Consider the following 16,598-nt stretch of genomic DNA (forward strand, 5'->3'; position numbering starts at 1 on the left):
CTACCCATCCACCATCCATATACCCATCCATCCATCCACCTATTCATCCACCATCCATCCATCCATTTCTCCATCTATCCATCTCCCCATCCATCTATGCATCATCCATCCAACTACCCATCCACCCATTCATTCACTCACATATCCACCCAGCCATCCATCCATCTACCCATCCACCATCCAACCATCCATCCATCCATCCATCCATCCATCCACCTATCCATCCATCCAGCATTCATCCCTCCATCTTTCCATCCTCACATCCATTCATCCATTCATCTATCCTAAAGAGAAAACAGAATTTACTGGGCACCTACACACAAAGAAGGGTAGGGGGGTACAGAGGTTCTTGCCCTGGAGCTGCTCACAGTGACAGAGAGAAATCAGGGTTCAGTGTGGAAAGGAGCTTACTGTGTGTCAGGGTCTGTGCGAACCTGCAGGGGGGTGCCCAAGTCTTTGGGTGATGGGATGGCGACACCAGCCTCGGGTACGCGACCGAGGTGGTGAGACACTCCGGCATTTGTTACATCATGGGGCTGGAAGAGACTGCGAGCAGGCACATCCTCACACAAAAGGTGTACTTTCTGCCACGTTGTTGCAAAAGAGATTTCACTGGAGTGATTTCAACATCTTTTAAGTTATCAAACTAAGTACAGCTAGTGGAAGTAATTTCTTGCAGCTCATGAGAAAGTAGCCATTGCCATTCTAGTCAGTCATAGATTGGATGTTTTTGGGAACTATCTTGTTGCTGTGGCTATAACATGTCTGTGTACACACCTGTTGCCTGACCGCAGCAGGGGTGAGGTTGATTTAGAAGCAGGGGGAAGCAAGAAAAGAGAGAAAAAGAAGAAACCAGCAGAGTTTTAAATGACACCTTAACTTTTAAAACTACTGGCAAAGTTGGCAAAAGTTGTAAAAGGCCGAGAACAGAGTGAGAATAAAGAATGTGCCCTACCATGGGATCCCATCCACTCTCCTCTCATGTGGCAAACCCCTCTTGTACTAAAGTTCAAGGGACCCAGGGGCCCCCCAGCCCTCTTTATAAGACTGATGTGCTACCTACTGCACTAACGAGGCACCTTCCCCAGCCCTCTTTAAAACAAGCATCAGGAGGCCCATTTTCTGGGATCCACTAAGCTTCAGGGGGTCTCATGTGTCCATAGAGCCTATGCAGTGAACAGGGTGGCAGGCACTAACTTTCAAATCTCCTCTTCAAAGCCGCTCCTTGAGTTCTAACTTCTATGAATAGGAATAGGGAGGAGGAATAGGAATAGGAATATGGAATAGGAATAGGAATAGGAAGAAGGGTTTCCAGCAGAGTCAAGATCTGAGAAACGCACTCTGGCTACTGATGGAGGTCTGCCAGCACATCCCTGGGGAGGGAGATCTGGGGAGTCGGCTGAGCCTCCCGAGGACACAAGCATTCTCTGAGGAGGCACTCTGGAAACCAAAGCCCATTGGAACCATGAACTGAAATGGACTCAGGTTGGAGTTCCACGTGCCATAAACACAAGCAGGTGACAATGGTCACATCTGGCCCGAGACGCCGTGCCGATCACCAGCTGCAGGTAAGCTCCTCTGCCTGGTATCACTTGCTGTGTGTCCCATCCGCTGATGGTGGCTGACAGCCATGAGATCAGGGGAGGGGAAGGGATGGGACGGGCTGACCAGTAGCCTGGGGACACAGTTTGCTTGTGTCACCACCAGGCTAGACAGCACTCTGTAAAGGCTCTCGAGCTGGGAGACCCGGAATGGGTACAGTAATAATCTGCAGACTGAACTGCTATGCATCAGTTGTCACTTAGGGTGTCAAGGGACACATTAACTCCTTTGTCAGAAGGTTATCACTGGGCACTCACTACAGAGGCCAAGACTGGAACAGAAAGGTGTGTGAAACTGGTAAAACAATATTGAACAAGTAAAATGATAACCTGCTCTGTGAGGCAGAATTCTGGGGCCCTGACCCTCTGTTTATTCATTTGTTGTTGTGGGTCTGTAACTGGCTTGACCATTCGGGCAGACACGTTTTGCGACTGTTTCTCGACTTTTCAGAAGAGGACTGGGTGCCTGTTGTGTTCCCGCCGGGAATCACACACTCAATCAAACTCAGGGCCTTCACTGCTGACTCTGAGTCCACAGAGGGAAATACTCAGACAAGGGGGCACACTGCTCCCTCCACAGTCCATACATTTTGCAAATGCGATCAAGTCAGACCATTGGGAAGCCACACACTTAGACTTCATTGTTTCAGTTTCTTACAGAAATACCTTTTGCCATAAGTTCTCCTGTGACCAGCCTGAGACGTGGCTTAGCAATCAGCTCAGATTCATGACTGCACGTCTCTTGAACATGCTGTTAACTAAGAACTTTGTGCATGACATCACATTTCTTCTGCGGGGGCCACGGAGATGGCGCTCCCCCTCGTTAGGACCGGGAAGACCAGTCTTCTTCTAAAACTGTAGCTTGTTGCCCTCTTTGTGACTTTTGTCACTGACTGCGAATTCCACTTTGCTCTGGTGGCCAGGGAGGGAGGGGACAGGTGAGCAGCCACCACCAGTGAGTGTGGGGAACTGTGGGCACGTATCGCTGCATAGAAGTCACATGTGTGGCTTTACCTTTTCCTCCCATGGTTTTCCCTTCAATTTAGCCATTTTGCCTTCTCTGTCGTCCTTCCTATGAGCCACCTCCTCATGCTGATTTTTATCATCTGATAGCATCTGATACATATTTACATGTGTATGAAATAATGTCCTGCTTCCATTCATGAAAGTGTCTACAAAGTGTCCATAGTGCTCATGGGCTTGAGAGTCTCTGGGTCCATGCAGAGCCCAGCGGCACTCATAATCAGGCTGTTGCTCATTCCAGGCCACGAGGACTCTTTAAATCCTTTTATTTGCTTGTGTTCTGAATGGAGAAGTCCATGCCGAGGTTAAGAGGTGGATGGGGATTTGAACCCAGCCTTCCTTGAGTCTTTTTCCTGCCATGCATCACGTGCAGAAGACAACCACCCCTTTTCCCTTGTCTTGTTGTATCCTATATGCTATTTTCCACTCAGAGGATCCTTAATTCAGAGCAACGTCACGAGGATTAAATGAAATAACCCCATCAAGTGTTTGAGACACACCCTGACAAATTCAAATTCAACAATACCCAACACCCAGCAGCTACTAATAAGCTGTGTGGATCCAGTGGCCCGAGAGCCTTTGCGGGAGGGAAGGTCTAAAGGTCAACAGCAAAGGTAGGGAATCAAGGCCTAGAAGGTGTGGAATTCCCGAATCGTTCTGCTGAGTGTGGTCAGCATGTCACCGTCTGTGAAGAAGCATCACAAGTGCCAAGGTCAGAGGCTGACTACGGGGAGGGGTGAGAATGCCGAGCGGGAAATCCTGCAGATAAAAACTGACCAGTGGTTAAGAACCTCGATTTGTGTGGGGAGATTGGTGACTTTGGCCTGTTTGAACTGGGCAGAGAAAAGATGGTGCTCACGGAAAATCCTAATAGCTGGGCCGGCAGACAACACAGAGTCTTTCAGAATGAGGAATAAAGTCAGGAGGCCTGGGACCCAAGGGGGGAGCCCAGCCTGCTTCCCCGAGAAGCCCTGTGGCCAGCCCAGGGCCCTGCACCAGGGGTCAGTCTAGCTCTCAGGTGATGACACTTCCTGCTATTAGTGAGTTTCCACGTTAGAGTCACACTAGGCATACAACCAGCTCCTCTTCTGCCTGGTTCCTGAGCTTGGGTAGGTGCAGCAGTGACAGCAGACAGCAAGCTCTCCTGGGAGAATCCACCTCTGAGCACACGGAACTGACACGTCATCCAGGCCTGGAGGCCGATGTCACAGTTTCTGGGGCTGACGTCTTCTGGCTCCAGAGACTGAGGACGGATGGCTTTTTGTTTTGAATCCTCTGTCTTCAAGATATTCAGAGTTCAGGACAATCTGGGCTGGATTCCTCATCATTTATAGAGACACCTACACCCCTGGATGTCCCCTTTCCCAGCCTGGGCCCTAAATCTGCCCCAGATACCCACTGTTGCCACTGGTTGTTCACTGTGGAGTGGAGATGCTGACAGTGGCCTCAGGAGGAGACACGGCAACTAGCTTTGGAGAGACAGCACCCAAGAGAAGAAAAGACCAAGTCTGAGCTGTGAGATGGGGCAGTGGCAAGGAAAGTGCTCTTTGCTGAAGAAGGCAGCAGGCGTCAAAGATGGGGCCAGGTGGAGGTGCTCAGATCCTGGCAAGCCGGCCTCGGGCGTATGGTCCCCAGGAGTGAGGCCTAAGTAAGTACTGTCATTCCACAAGTCACTAGGGTCAGCAGGGAACAGACTGGCAAAAATATAACCTTATTTTTTCTCAACACATTTCAGTTTTTCTTTACATACCCTTGAATTATCTACATTGCACATTGATTTAATGGCAGGTAAATTCCATAGTGTCTCCCCTCCAGCTGAAGTAAATACTACTCTGGAATATCGGTCACCTGGTGACATGAAAAAGAAAAGAAAAAGGTTTATAATTGTCCATTTTTTTCATCAGATTCAGCATTCAGGAGCAACTCAGAGTGGGGAAGCAGTGGGACAAGTCATTAACAGCAGGGAGTCTTTCCTTGATAAATTCCAGGAGGAAAAAAATAAAGCAATGCTATAATATTGTTTCTGCTCACAGCCTTTGTCTACTCACAATATCTGAAAACTCGTAGGCATTATATAACATCCATTTCTGATCAGACTGTGATTAGGAACAGTAATCTGTAAGAACTCTCAGCACAAAATTAACTGAATGCCTCCCTCTTAATTTTGAAACATGTCACCAGAATGGGGTGTAAAACCCAAGAAGGATCCATTAGGAGATATCAAGAGTGGGTGTTCTCTTGGGCAGCTAACCAGGGAGGAAAGAGAGCAGGTAATCATTTTAAAAGCACTAAAAACAGTCAACCGGATATCAAACGAGGGCCAGGGTTGCAGACATATTCCACGTTCTGGCTGGGTCCATGGTCTCTCTGGGCCACCAGAGTCTAGAATAAATACTATTATAATCACACTAACACAGGCCGGCTGTGGGACAGGCAAACCCAGCCCTGGGGTCAGAAGCGGTGGAACCAGGTCCTGCCTAGCCCCAGCTCTGGTGATGAGGAGCTCCTCTGAACCCTCGTCTCTTGTTTGAAAGCACATCTCTCTCAAACAGGTGTGAGAACTAAAGGAAAAACAGCGGGTCAGTTAGTGCTGTTTCTGCTCCTTCTGCCATTAGAAGAACTTCATATGATAAAACAGTGAACTCACTTTCTGTTATCTAAAATGCCTAATAGTGATGACAAAGAAAACCAATCTGCAAATTTATGAATAAAGCTTTATTACGTGAGCTTTTATTCATGATTATGAAGTTTTCTTTTATAAACCCTTTTCTTCATTAAATGGCCATTATCTATGTTGACTGATTTCGAAGAGTGAAACAAACCCATGCAAACAAAGGACAGAATTCTCCCTAATTTCCTACTTTCATCTGAAAGTGAAACAGACCCTCGGCTAGCTCTAGAAACATCAGGAGGTCCGGTGAGGTCCTCTAACGAGACAGGAAAATACACATTTTAGGGGGATTTTCAACAACAATTTTAAAAAGCTGCATTAAAGAAAGCACTGGTATGAAGATTCACTGACGGAGAGGCTGCAGGTCCTCACGCCTGCTTTCCATGACTAAGCAGCCAGCTCCCCATGCACCGGTGTCCCCGAGGCTGTGATCTATGCCACAGCAGATGCTGGTTATTCAATCTGCTGCCAGTGTCTGGAGACCTAGCGATGCTACATTAAAATCTGGATTCCTGACCTCAGGGAAGTTCTTATACATCCAGGCCCTCATCCCTGCAAGGCCACATTCTGTGGAGCTAGGTAGCAGCAATTTGCGCTCCATAACATGATGTCATATCTCACTGTCTGATGCATTCACGTGACAGGCTGGCCCCTGAGGCACTCCAGCTGTGAGCCTCTGGACCATAATCTGTTCATCTTTCTATCTCTAATGCCTAAGCCACAGAGAAGGCTATTATATATGCTTTCTGAATGAAAACAAAACTTAAGTATATTTCTGATAATATAGTAGATTATTTTAGAGTTTAATCCAAAAATATGTACTTGTTATCTCACAGAATATTTTTAAAAAATAATTTAATAAATTTAAATGATAAGAAATCTGGTGCCAGGTCAAGTTTTTTTTTGATATTTTTTATCTTCCTTAGAACTGAATCTAACTCAATACTCTCATTAATTTTTATTATAGGTAAATAAATTCAGATTAGTGGTTGACTGACCTTGAGAAGAAAAACTAACAGCTAATATCTGTGTCAGTGCCCAGCATCTCCACCCACTAGTCTTGATTTACTCATGCTCTATCTCGAGTATAAGGAGCCCCAAGGGGCTGTTCACCTAGGATGCCACTCACTCGGAACGTCGCAGAAAAAGCTGTCTTTGTGGAAGTTCCAGTCAACTTCTCTTTTCTCTCTTTCATAGTGATCATCTGACCATCTATCATCCCGATGGCTGAAATGGAACAACAATGTGATCTTCAATAAAGCACTTGTGATAGCACAGGGAGTGTAGTCAACAATGTCGTAATAGCATTGCACAGTGGCAGAGGAGGTGAGCACGGTGTAGGGTGTAGACTTGTTGAATTGCTCTTATATATCCGAAGCTAAACTATGTGTGTCCACCACAATGCAATCATAAAAATGTAAAAATAAATAAAGTACTAGTTTTTTAAGGCCAATAAGGATACCAGTGATGGTGTACCACAGCCATGACCTAATTGAAATTAAAAGGATTGGGATGCCTGGGTGGCTCAGTTATTAGGTGTCTGCCTTTGGCTCAGGTTGTGATACCAGAGTCCTGCGATAGAGTCTCGCATCGGGCTCCCCACTCAGCGGGAAGCCTGCTTCTCCCTCTCCCACTCCCCCTTCTTGTAATCCCTCTCTTACTGTCTCTCTCTCTGTGTGTCAAATAAATAAATAAAAAATAAATAAATAAATAAAATCTTAAAAAAAAAAAAAGAAATTAAAAAAGATTAATATAAGCAACCAACATTAATTTTCTCACTTCTGTAAAAGAAAAAAAAACCCAAACCCTCCCTTTTTTTTTTTTAACCTTAATACAACAAAATCTTAAAAGACAACAAAAATGTAAACCAATTCAGTGGCAAAGGATTTTGAGCCACACACTGACATTTAATCATCTTGCTTAGGCAATCCTTAACAGCGGAATTTATCAAGTAATGTTTTGGTTAAAAATAATAAACAATTACCTTTTGGCTTGTTCATCTGCATATTTAAAAGGATAATTTGCTAATGTTGCTTTGTATCCTGTATTTTTCACCATGTTATTCCACGTGACCAGTCTCTGGCCTATCGCAGTCCCTCTTGGCTCAAAACCCTAAGACAAATTATTACAAATTCCCATTAGTGCATTTCTCTTCAGGCTATGAATGGTTACAGCAGTTTGGGAAAGCAATGCTGGGGCAACACGTGCTTTTCAACAGAAACACAGACGCTCCTCGCACTGCCCCGGGAATGGACAGTACTGAGCAAGACGGCAGCTGCTGTTCACCATGACCAGACAGTTTGGTTCTCTGGTGTGTGACCCGTCTCAGCAAAGAGGAATAACCATATCTGGAGCTTCTCTTCCAAAATCATACCTAAGCAATTAGCAAATACTCACTTTGATGTTATAAAAAATTATGGTGTAATCGAATTATGACATGCACGTTACAGTGTTTTATGGGAACACTTACTTAAAAACAGACCCTGCTATCTCTTAGTAAAATTGAAATTCCTTTCACTTCTGGGGGGGGGGGAGGGAATAAAAAGAGACATTCAGTCTTAAAGACTTTATGAAAATACTTTTATGGAATGCAGATTCTCCATTTTATTGCTTTTTAGCTTAAACGTGGGAGCCAAGAAGCAAAATTTCCAGGTCTATAATGGCGAGCAAGTTCCTTGACTTTTTAAGAACCTGAAAATAGGATGACAAGGGTTTACTTTTCAGAAAGAGAGCTGCATACTCCCCCTGATGGCTTGAGAAGGTTTTAAAAGAAACGGGATACTAAATTACGTAATGTTACACGTTTTAAAATACTGAATTTCTTGAGATAACTATGGGCTACAGCAATTTGATGGGCTGAATTGTCCTTACCAGCAGTGGATCAGAGAAGTCAGGAAGCTCAGGCACTAACACCCCAACCAAGGCGCAGACGACGATGAACACAGTGCACATACCCAGCACCACCACGGGCCAGTCAGCTATCAGGGATGCGTAGCTGCAGAGCAGAGAGGAGCACACAGGAGGCCACTTAGAAGCAATAGAGGCTTTGCTGCCTGAGAGAGCAATGTGTTAAATCCTCCTTGTTCAGACCTAGTCCTGGAGTTTATCAATCAAAGATGCAGTGAGTTGATAAGACAGACAGCATTTCACATCTACGTCTGTTCCTGGAGAGATCTCCAATCTACACCCTCACGTGGGGAGAGAACATACTGGAACACAGGACCCATCCTCCTGCAGCCTCTTCTGGAACTTGTTTCACCATCCTTGTACTCTGGCAGTTCTCGGAGAACTCAGCCCACAAAGAGGCTCATGTATCCATCTTCAGAATAACCAAACCAAACCCAAAACTTCCCACAAACCTGCCACTTTCCTTCCAGCTGGAACTATAACGAACATGTCAGCCTCAGTTCCAGGAGAGAGAGATACCTGTTTTCTGAATTCATTTAGTGTCATATCGGTACCTGGACCAGCACCTTTTGGAAGGCGCCCCGTGAGTACCTGCCCCTCCCTTCACTCTCCAACCAACCTCAGCAGCTGCGTGTCGGTTTCCCCCCCATCACCAACCCTGCCCCAGGTCGGAGTCATTTCTTCCAGGCGTCCCTCCCTTCTGTAAGATCCTGGGTCTTACTGTAGTGACACATGCAGATCTTGATATGAGCTCTGTGCTGAATAGAAGTTGATGGAACAGAATTCTTCAAAAAATTAAAAAATGTATCTTGTCAACTTCAGGTTTCTTGAATTTTTATTAGAGAAAAAAGAAGCATTTCACTTGTGGACAATTACTTTCAAATCCTTGACAATATTAGCTCACTTGACTGCTATGATGGCTGTTTCTGGCTCCTTACTCCTATGTGTCTGGGTTATTTCTTTAAAATCAGACCAGGGGTTTAATGAAGCTGGAGGCTCTAAACGTCACTCAGAAAAGCTGCTGTTTGTCTCCAAGACAGGGTTTGCTTGTGTTTCCATTCTGATCACGCAACACCACGGATCTGGCTTTCTGTGGGTATTGACTTCAAATGAAATTTTAACACAGAAATTAAAATACAGCATAATTCTGCTTTAAGGGAACACTTGCATAGGGATTTTTCAGTGTTATTCTTCTCAAGGTCGTCTCAGGAGCAGGAAGAATGATCGGTTGCACTTACCAGTGGCTCCTATGTGTCACACATGTCACCTCACTTAATTCTCACAGCTTTTTGAGATGCGCAGCAGCACAGCTGGGATCTGTGCTCTGAGCTGGGCCAGCATGCTGACTACTGTTGGCAACAGTGGACTGCACATGTGAAAGGGCCTGAGAGAGAAGATCGTAACAGGCCTTATCCCAAGAAAACAAAATTCTCTACCTCTGTGTGATGGCAGATACAATGCAGACTTGCTGTGGTGAACGTTTCACAATACATACAAATACTGAGTTGCCATGTGGGACGCCCGAAGCTAACAATGCTCTATGTCAGTTGTAGCTCAATAATAAAGTCACAAATAGGAACCCCAGCCATCTGGCTCTAGAGAGGGGCCTCCTAACCACCATGATATTGTCTCTTGCTCCAAACACGAGAGAAACAAAACACATCAGGACTAAGTCCACTTGCCATAAGAGTGTGCACCCCCAAATTCACATTTTACACTGAATATCTAAGCCACACTAACAGTTCATTTCATGATGCAAAACCACTGAGATCCATAGGCCCCCAAGTCTGAGCATTACTCACAAGCCTGCAAATTCTGAATTTAACAACTCACTCTGGAAAAATTATGCCAGATAAGATGGACGATCCTTGGAACATAATTCTGAATGTAATGAAAACATATAAATCATGGAGGCTGATTTGGCTTGTTCAAAGGTACACACTGTTTCCAGAACACGCCCAGTGCTGATAGTCTCCCCGGACTCTGTTTCCTCCTCCGCCAAATGCAAACTCAGGATGAAAGCAACGAGTGTGGAAGCAATCTAGTCCTTTGTCAACAGCACACTTGAGACTTTCTGTTCTTGGCTTCAGCCTTAACAAGAGTCCTTTACATTTTAGATCTTTAAAATATCAGCTCTGTGAAATGAAAATGGCCCCAGGTTTAGACAATTACTCCCTATACTTTGGACCAATCTCCTTGCAAATGGACCATAAATTCTGCATTCTTACCTACAAACGCATTAACAGCAGAGGGCCCTGGGCCCGGAAGTGCTTCGTTTTCTCTCCGTGGGTCAATTTCCCCAGATGACTTCTTGTTTTGTGTTCTTGAAAAGTCTGTACACACACGCAACCTGAACACCCCTTTCAATCATTGCTTTTCTTCCCTTGAGCACACTGGGGTTTGATTTTCCTGTCCTAGGCCATGTGTGTGCATGGACTGCACACGGAAACTTCATGGTGTTAGTGATGGCCGTACGCTTCTTCCAAACCTGCTCCAACTCCAAACGGCACTCCAACTCCCTCCTCCTGCCGCGCGTGTCTCACAGGCGAAGCTCTCCTGAGATACTGTTCACGCTTCTTGGAGTCACCCCACTGAGCACTGCGTGGGGGGGACATCCACAAGGGTCTCTCCTCGACACCTCGTAATGGCTGCCTGCACTGGATATTGCTTAGCCATGGGAACCACGTGAGAAACACAAGTCACATGTACAATATGAAACCCAGACAATGTTGTAATACTAAGATAAAAATCTAATAAAGCAGGAAAACCGGAGAAGCAAAGGAAATTAAATATGGCCTATAAATGTCACCGTTACATTTTTCACTAATCCCACTCTTGATGAGCCTGGGTTCAAGGCCTGTAGGGTACCTAAGTAAAAAGAATAAAGTATTTGTGCGTTATGTTTCTGAGAAATGAGCCACGTGTGTGGGAAAGATGTGTCAAAAGGCCCACTGCTTTGACTGTGATACCTCCTCCTACTGTCACGTAGTCCTGTCCTGCTTGTGCCCACTCTTGTTCTGGAAACTTCCAGGTGCTACCACAGCGTAACTGCAGATGCCATCGGCCTCTGTACCTCAGCGTTTCCCAGCTGGTGACCGGGAGGAGTTCTCTGGGAGGCCCTGCAGGATGCTAAGTCCCAGAGAAGACACAGATCTGAGGCACTTGTCCCTTCTACAGGACAGGGACACGTGTTGCGGCTGAGCTGGGGATCCGTGCAGGCATGCAGCCGGCTTCCTGGCTCAGGCTGTCACCCACATGGCAGTTTGCACAAGTATCCTGCCGCATGCTCAGAGATCCTGAAGTAACTGTCCCAACAAATTCATGAAGTGTCTTTCAGGGTTAACCTTTGCTTGGGGCCATGGTGTAGGGGTTGGTTCTAAATGGGCCATTTGTACCACAATGGGCCTCCACAGGGTATTTTCCTCTCTTAGCTCACAAAGCTGTTTTCCTCTGCCCTTCCTGGCCTCTCTAGAAACAGGCTCTCCTTTCTCCCTTCCCTCTGAGCAGAAATCAGGGCTTCATACAGTCTGAGTGCCCTGGACCCAGGCCCCCCTTCCCAACTGAATACCCAACCCATAACCCCTTGCAGCCCGGCTGCACTCTCTCGAACCTGCCAAAGCCAACAGACTAGTCCTCTTTTTGGTTTCCATTCGCCCTCAACTGAGCGGTATTTGACACGTCAGTTATTTAACACTTTCGCGGTATTTAACACTTTCTTCCTGAAAATCTCTTTTTCCTTGTTTTTCTTTTCCCTATTTCTCTTAACCATTCCTTATTTCTCTTGTCCCTTAAGGGCAAGCATTTCAAAATGTTATTAATCATAGTTTTCCTAGTGACATCAGCTATCAATTTAGTGGGAGGACTGACCGAAACTTGTGGAATTTCCCAGAAGAACACAGGATACAGAATTCTCTCTTTGTTTGGAAGTAACAAAGTCAATGCTGTTAGCGTCACAGAATAAGGGTGCAGGTGTCAAGGAGTAAAAACATGGCAGATACAAACCTCACCCTTAAGGGACGCAGAACCTGATACAGAAAATCAGACAACTTTACAAATACTTAAAAAACCAAGTAAAGAAGTATGTGTTTTTAGAGGGATACAGATAAATATTTTGTGAATTCAACAGAGATTACTTTCAGCTAGTGGAAGGGAATCAGAAAAGGCTTTTTTGAAGAAGTTGTATTTGTATGTGCAGGTACTGAAAAGAAGACATAAGGACTTGTAAAAATACCAATCTAATAAAAGAAAAAACACGAATGAATGTCCTCAAAATGCAAAACTCATAGTCACTACAGAGGGCTCTATTATTTGTAGAAAAATGGAAATTCATTTCCTAACATGCCATATTTAGTTCTATAATCTCTTCCTTGGATAAACAGTCTATCCAGACAATGGACGGTCATTCAGCCTTTGGAAGGAACGACATTCTGCCACTGCACAGATGAGCATGGAGGGCATCCTGCTGAGTGACATGGGCCAGTCCCAACAGGATAGAAACCATGGGGCTGCACTCACGGGAGGTGTCAGCGGGGTCCCTTTCATAGGGGTGGAAAGTAGACAGTGGCACCGGCGGCTGGGGGAGGGAGGAATGGGCAGCGCTATTTAATGGGGGCAGAGTCTCTGCTCTGCAGGGCAAAGGCAGTTTTGGAGTTGACCATGGCCATGGCCCACAGTGACTTGAACTTGGAGCCACAGAGCTGTGAACTTGCACACGGTTAAAATGGCAGATTTTATACTCTATTTTAGCACAATTTTTAAAAATAAATAATTTTTAAATGCAAAGAGTATTTACAAATGAAAATTTATGTAGTAATTCTACTCAAAAGAGAGGATAAGGCTTTGGTCATCAGTGCTTCCCTAGCAGGTGAGTTTCAAAGATTGCATAGTCACCTACCTCTGGAACCACCACCTACAAGCACATCACCAGGCTTTTTAAAAGAAACATTTACCCATTTAACATTTTGCTTTTTTACTGAAAAGATAAAGCTTCAAAATTTCCACATGAAAGAATACCTCCATTTTAATATGGTAACCACATTTTGGGGAAGAAACATAGACAACCCATCTGGAACAAAGGGCTACAAACTCAACTCCTGGCAGACGGAAGAACAGTGATTCTGTCCTTGGCAAGTAAGAAAAGAAGGAAGGGACCCATGGAAGGAGCCAATGTAGATGGTTAAACACAAACAGAATCTAAAGACTAAACTACTACCTTCAGGTCAAACTTCCTTTGGGAGTGAGCCAAGTCAGGGGAAATGTACTTTTCCTTCATAAAAATATGAACGAGGAAGGCAGAAACAGCAGCAAAATGTGAACAAAGGATTGAAGAGGAAAGTATGCAAGTAACTTCATCATTTAAGGAGATGATACAGCTTACTTTACCTTCTTGGTAATTTGAAAGGTCTGCACGGTCTGAAAAAAAAGCAGAGGAAAAGCAATCAGAAACAAGACATCATAATATGAAGGCTTTTTAAGTGCACTTGGCATTGTGTGAAGGCACAAGGTGGAGATGAAGGTGGAGATGCAGGTGGAGTCCCCACGTACTGGGCAGGGGGAGGGGGCGGGCAGGGAAAGGGGAGGGTGTCAGAGCAGCTGCCCAGGACGTGGACATATAAATGGATGACTTGACAACTGAATTAAATGACACAATTACAAGAAAAGGCACAGCCGGCATGCACAGGCTGGATAAGCACACTCGTCAGATGCTAAGGACAGAGGCATGCGGATGCCACAGACCCGAGGGCACAGTGGGAAGGAGCGACACCATGGAGTCAGTGAAGAGCTCAAAAGGGGCTTTCATTCAAAACAGCTACTACTTAAGAAGTTATGAAGAATATTTAATCTGGAGGGTAAATCTACCCAAAAAGCAAAACACCATATTTTCATTATAATTACATATTCATTTTTTAACCTTTATTGAGATATAATTCATAAACCATTCAATTAGTCCATTGAAAGTGTACTGGTGGCTGGTGGCTTTTAGTGCCTCCACACACTGGTTTTTAAAGAACATGCCACCTGAACACCAGTGATGAAGCTTCTCTTGAGCCTGAAGAGAAAACCACTTTTACAGAGCGGGAGAGTAAGGCACTGAACAAAGAAGCAAATAACTTGTACCTGAACCCTTAGTATTTTACTCACAGTGTTCAAATCATACATCCTCAAAACGACCTCCTGAACCCAACAGACTTTGTTGTCTCTAGGTCTAGAGTGACCCTAAGAGCCACGACTCTGGGACAGATAGTACTCAGCAGTTGCAAAGAAATGATAGTTCATTCTATAGATTTTGGGTCGTAACAAATGTAAATTTTTTCTCTCCTCCTACTTACCCCCACTAACTTCTTTTTTTTTTTTTTTTTTAAGATTTTGTTTATTTATTTGTCAGAGAGAGAGAGAGAGAGAGCAAGTACAGGCAGACAGAGTGGCAGGCAGAGGCAGAGGGAGAAGCAGGCTCCCTGCCGAGCAAGGAGCCCGATGCGGGATTCGATCCCAGGACGCTGGGATCATGACCTGAGCCGAAGGCAGCTGCTTAACCAACTGAGCCACCCAGGCGTCCCCTAACTTCTTCTTTTAACAGATAAATTCATGGATCTATGACTAGTTTACTTAGAGGCAGAAACACCCACAGACTCCTCACATTCTTTCTGCTTGAATAAAGACTTCATTCTGTGTCATATTTAGGGAAGTAGAGATGGTCAGATCTGTTGTATAAGGAAAACGGGTTACCACCAAGATACCTCGTGGGAACACATGAAATCCCTTTGACACAAAAAATGGATGTGTGAAATGATATGACAACAGGCAGACATGAGACCCATCTGATTTCGCCATCGGTGATGATTCCTTGGCCACCTCTCACTACAGGGCACCTGAAGAGGAGGCCAGCAAGGCATTCCCTGCACTTCCATCCACTAGACGCTGTCTTCCTCCATCTGTAAAATCCTTCCAATTTGCTTTTAATTTCTACCTAATACAACCTGCAGGATGAGTTTCATCTAACCTCAGTCTTGTGTTGTTAAATAACAATTCTAAAAACAAGCAAATCTAACCTCCAGAATTCATTCACCTTTAATACCATGTAAATTCACAGCCAAAACCAAACAAAAATAAATAATCTCAGGTGGGAATACCTGCCTGTTCTTTGGTTAGGTTTTAGCCTCTATTAATGGGATAAAAAAACCCAAAGCAGACGGCATTTGCTCGGTGACAGAGTCCCAGGGATGAGATTGGGTTGTGCGCCATTCCCAGAGGACCAGTTCCAGAATGCATTTTTGTACATGAGTAGGTGACAAAAACATCATTATAGGCAAAGCTCCAATCTGCATAAGAAACCACTTTGTAACTCTGTCAGTCAGGTCCTGGCAATTAGGAGTAAGCTGCTGGGCACCTCACACCTGAGAACAATAACAGTTGGGGACTGTGGCTCCAGGACCCTGATGGCAGTGAACTGTGCTGTGTGCACATCGCTCGGTCAAGGGCACAACTAAGGAGCCTGCAAAGTCCTCAGGAAGGGAGCACGGAGGTACGGAGTGGGGTTATCTCCATGATGGGGCTGAGGCAGATAGAGAGGCAAGGGAAGTCTTTAAAAAGGCAATAGAAAAAAAGAAGTATGAGAGGAAAGTTAACAAGAAAGAAAAAATGTGGAAAAGCTATAAATGGTGTTTGTTTCCCTTGTGTTTTCTCTCTTGTAACAATGTCTGGGGATAGAGTAGAGATTGCAGGGTGAGGAAAAGGAGATTAGGAAACCATAAACCTGCCACCCACCCATCTAGATTGCTCCTGTTGACAAAGTTCCAGAATTAATATCACAACTTACAAAGAGACAGTGTCGGGCTTCACAAATTCTAAGTCATTCTTTTTAGCAGTTGGGAACATCAAAGCCATGGGGGAAAACTGCATTATTTCTTTATACTTTTTCTTATTTATTTTTTAAGTTAAAGTGTAGCTGACACAGGCTGTGATGTTAGTGTCAGGCACGTGACATGGTGACGTGACAAGTGTGTGCGTTACGCCGCAGTCACATGAGTGTGGCTACCATCTGTCACTACTCTTCACTATGACAACAGCACTGACTGTGTTCCTGTGCTGTGCCGTCCCTCCTGGGACTTATTCATCCCATTCCTGGAAGCCGGACCTCCCTCTCCCCATCATCCATCCCTCTCCTTCCTTCCCTCTGCAACCAGCTCTGTTTCTGCTCTTGTTTGTTTTGTGTTTTAGACTCCACATATGCGTGAAATCATATGATAATTGCCTTTCTCTGTCTGACTTATGTCATTTAGTATAATACCCTCTGGTCCATCCATGTTGTTACAAATGGAAAGATTTCACCCTTTTTTATAGCTATGTAATATTCCAGTGTGTGTGTGTGTGTGTGTGTGTGTGTGTGTGCACGCGCA

At 44.9% G+C, this 16,598-nt stretch overlaps 1 protein-coding gene across 5 annotated transcripts in view; it reads right to left on the reverse strand.

The window, feature by feature from the left end:
• The window catches only part of LOC111150740 (dispatched RND transporter family member 1), a 181,786-nt gene that overhangs the window by 6,106 nt on the left and 159,082 nt on the right, over nt 1-16,598 (reverse strand). For all 5 annotated transcript variants that reach the window (XM_022508318.1, XM_022508316.1, XM_022508317.1 and 2 more), the window contains 5 exons: nt 13,585-13,614; nt 8,167-8,290; nt 7,280-7,407; nt 6,425-6,522; nt 4,375-4,472 (listed from right to left, as the gene is read on the reverse strand). In XM_022508318.1, the coding sequence (XP_022364026.1) occupies nt 4,375-4,472; nt 6,425-6,522; nt 7,280-7,407; nt 8,167-8,290; nt 13,585-13,614 (478 nt within the window). The remainder of the gene's footprint in view (nt 1-4,374; nt 4,473-6,424; nt 6,523-7,279; nt 7,408-8,166; nt 8,291-13,584; nt 13,615-16,598) is intronic.

The sequence above is a fragment of the Enhydra lutris genome, unplaced genomic scaffold (genome assembly GCF_002288905.1).
Source record: "Enhydra lutris kenyoni isolate GAN:26980312 unplaced genomic scaffold, ASM228890v2 scaffoldscaffold24, whole genome shotgun sequence".
NCBI classification, from domain to species: domain Eukaryota; kingdom Metazoa; phylum Chordata; class Mammalia; order Carnivora; family Mustelidae; genus Enhydra; species Enhydra lutris.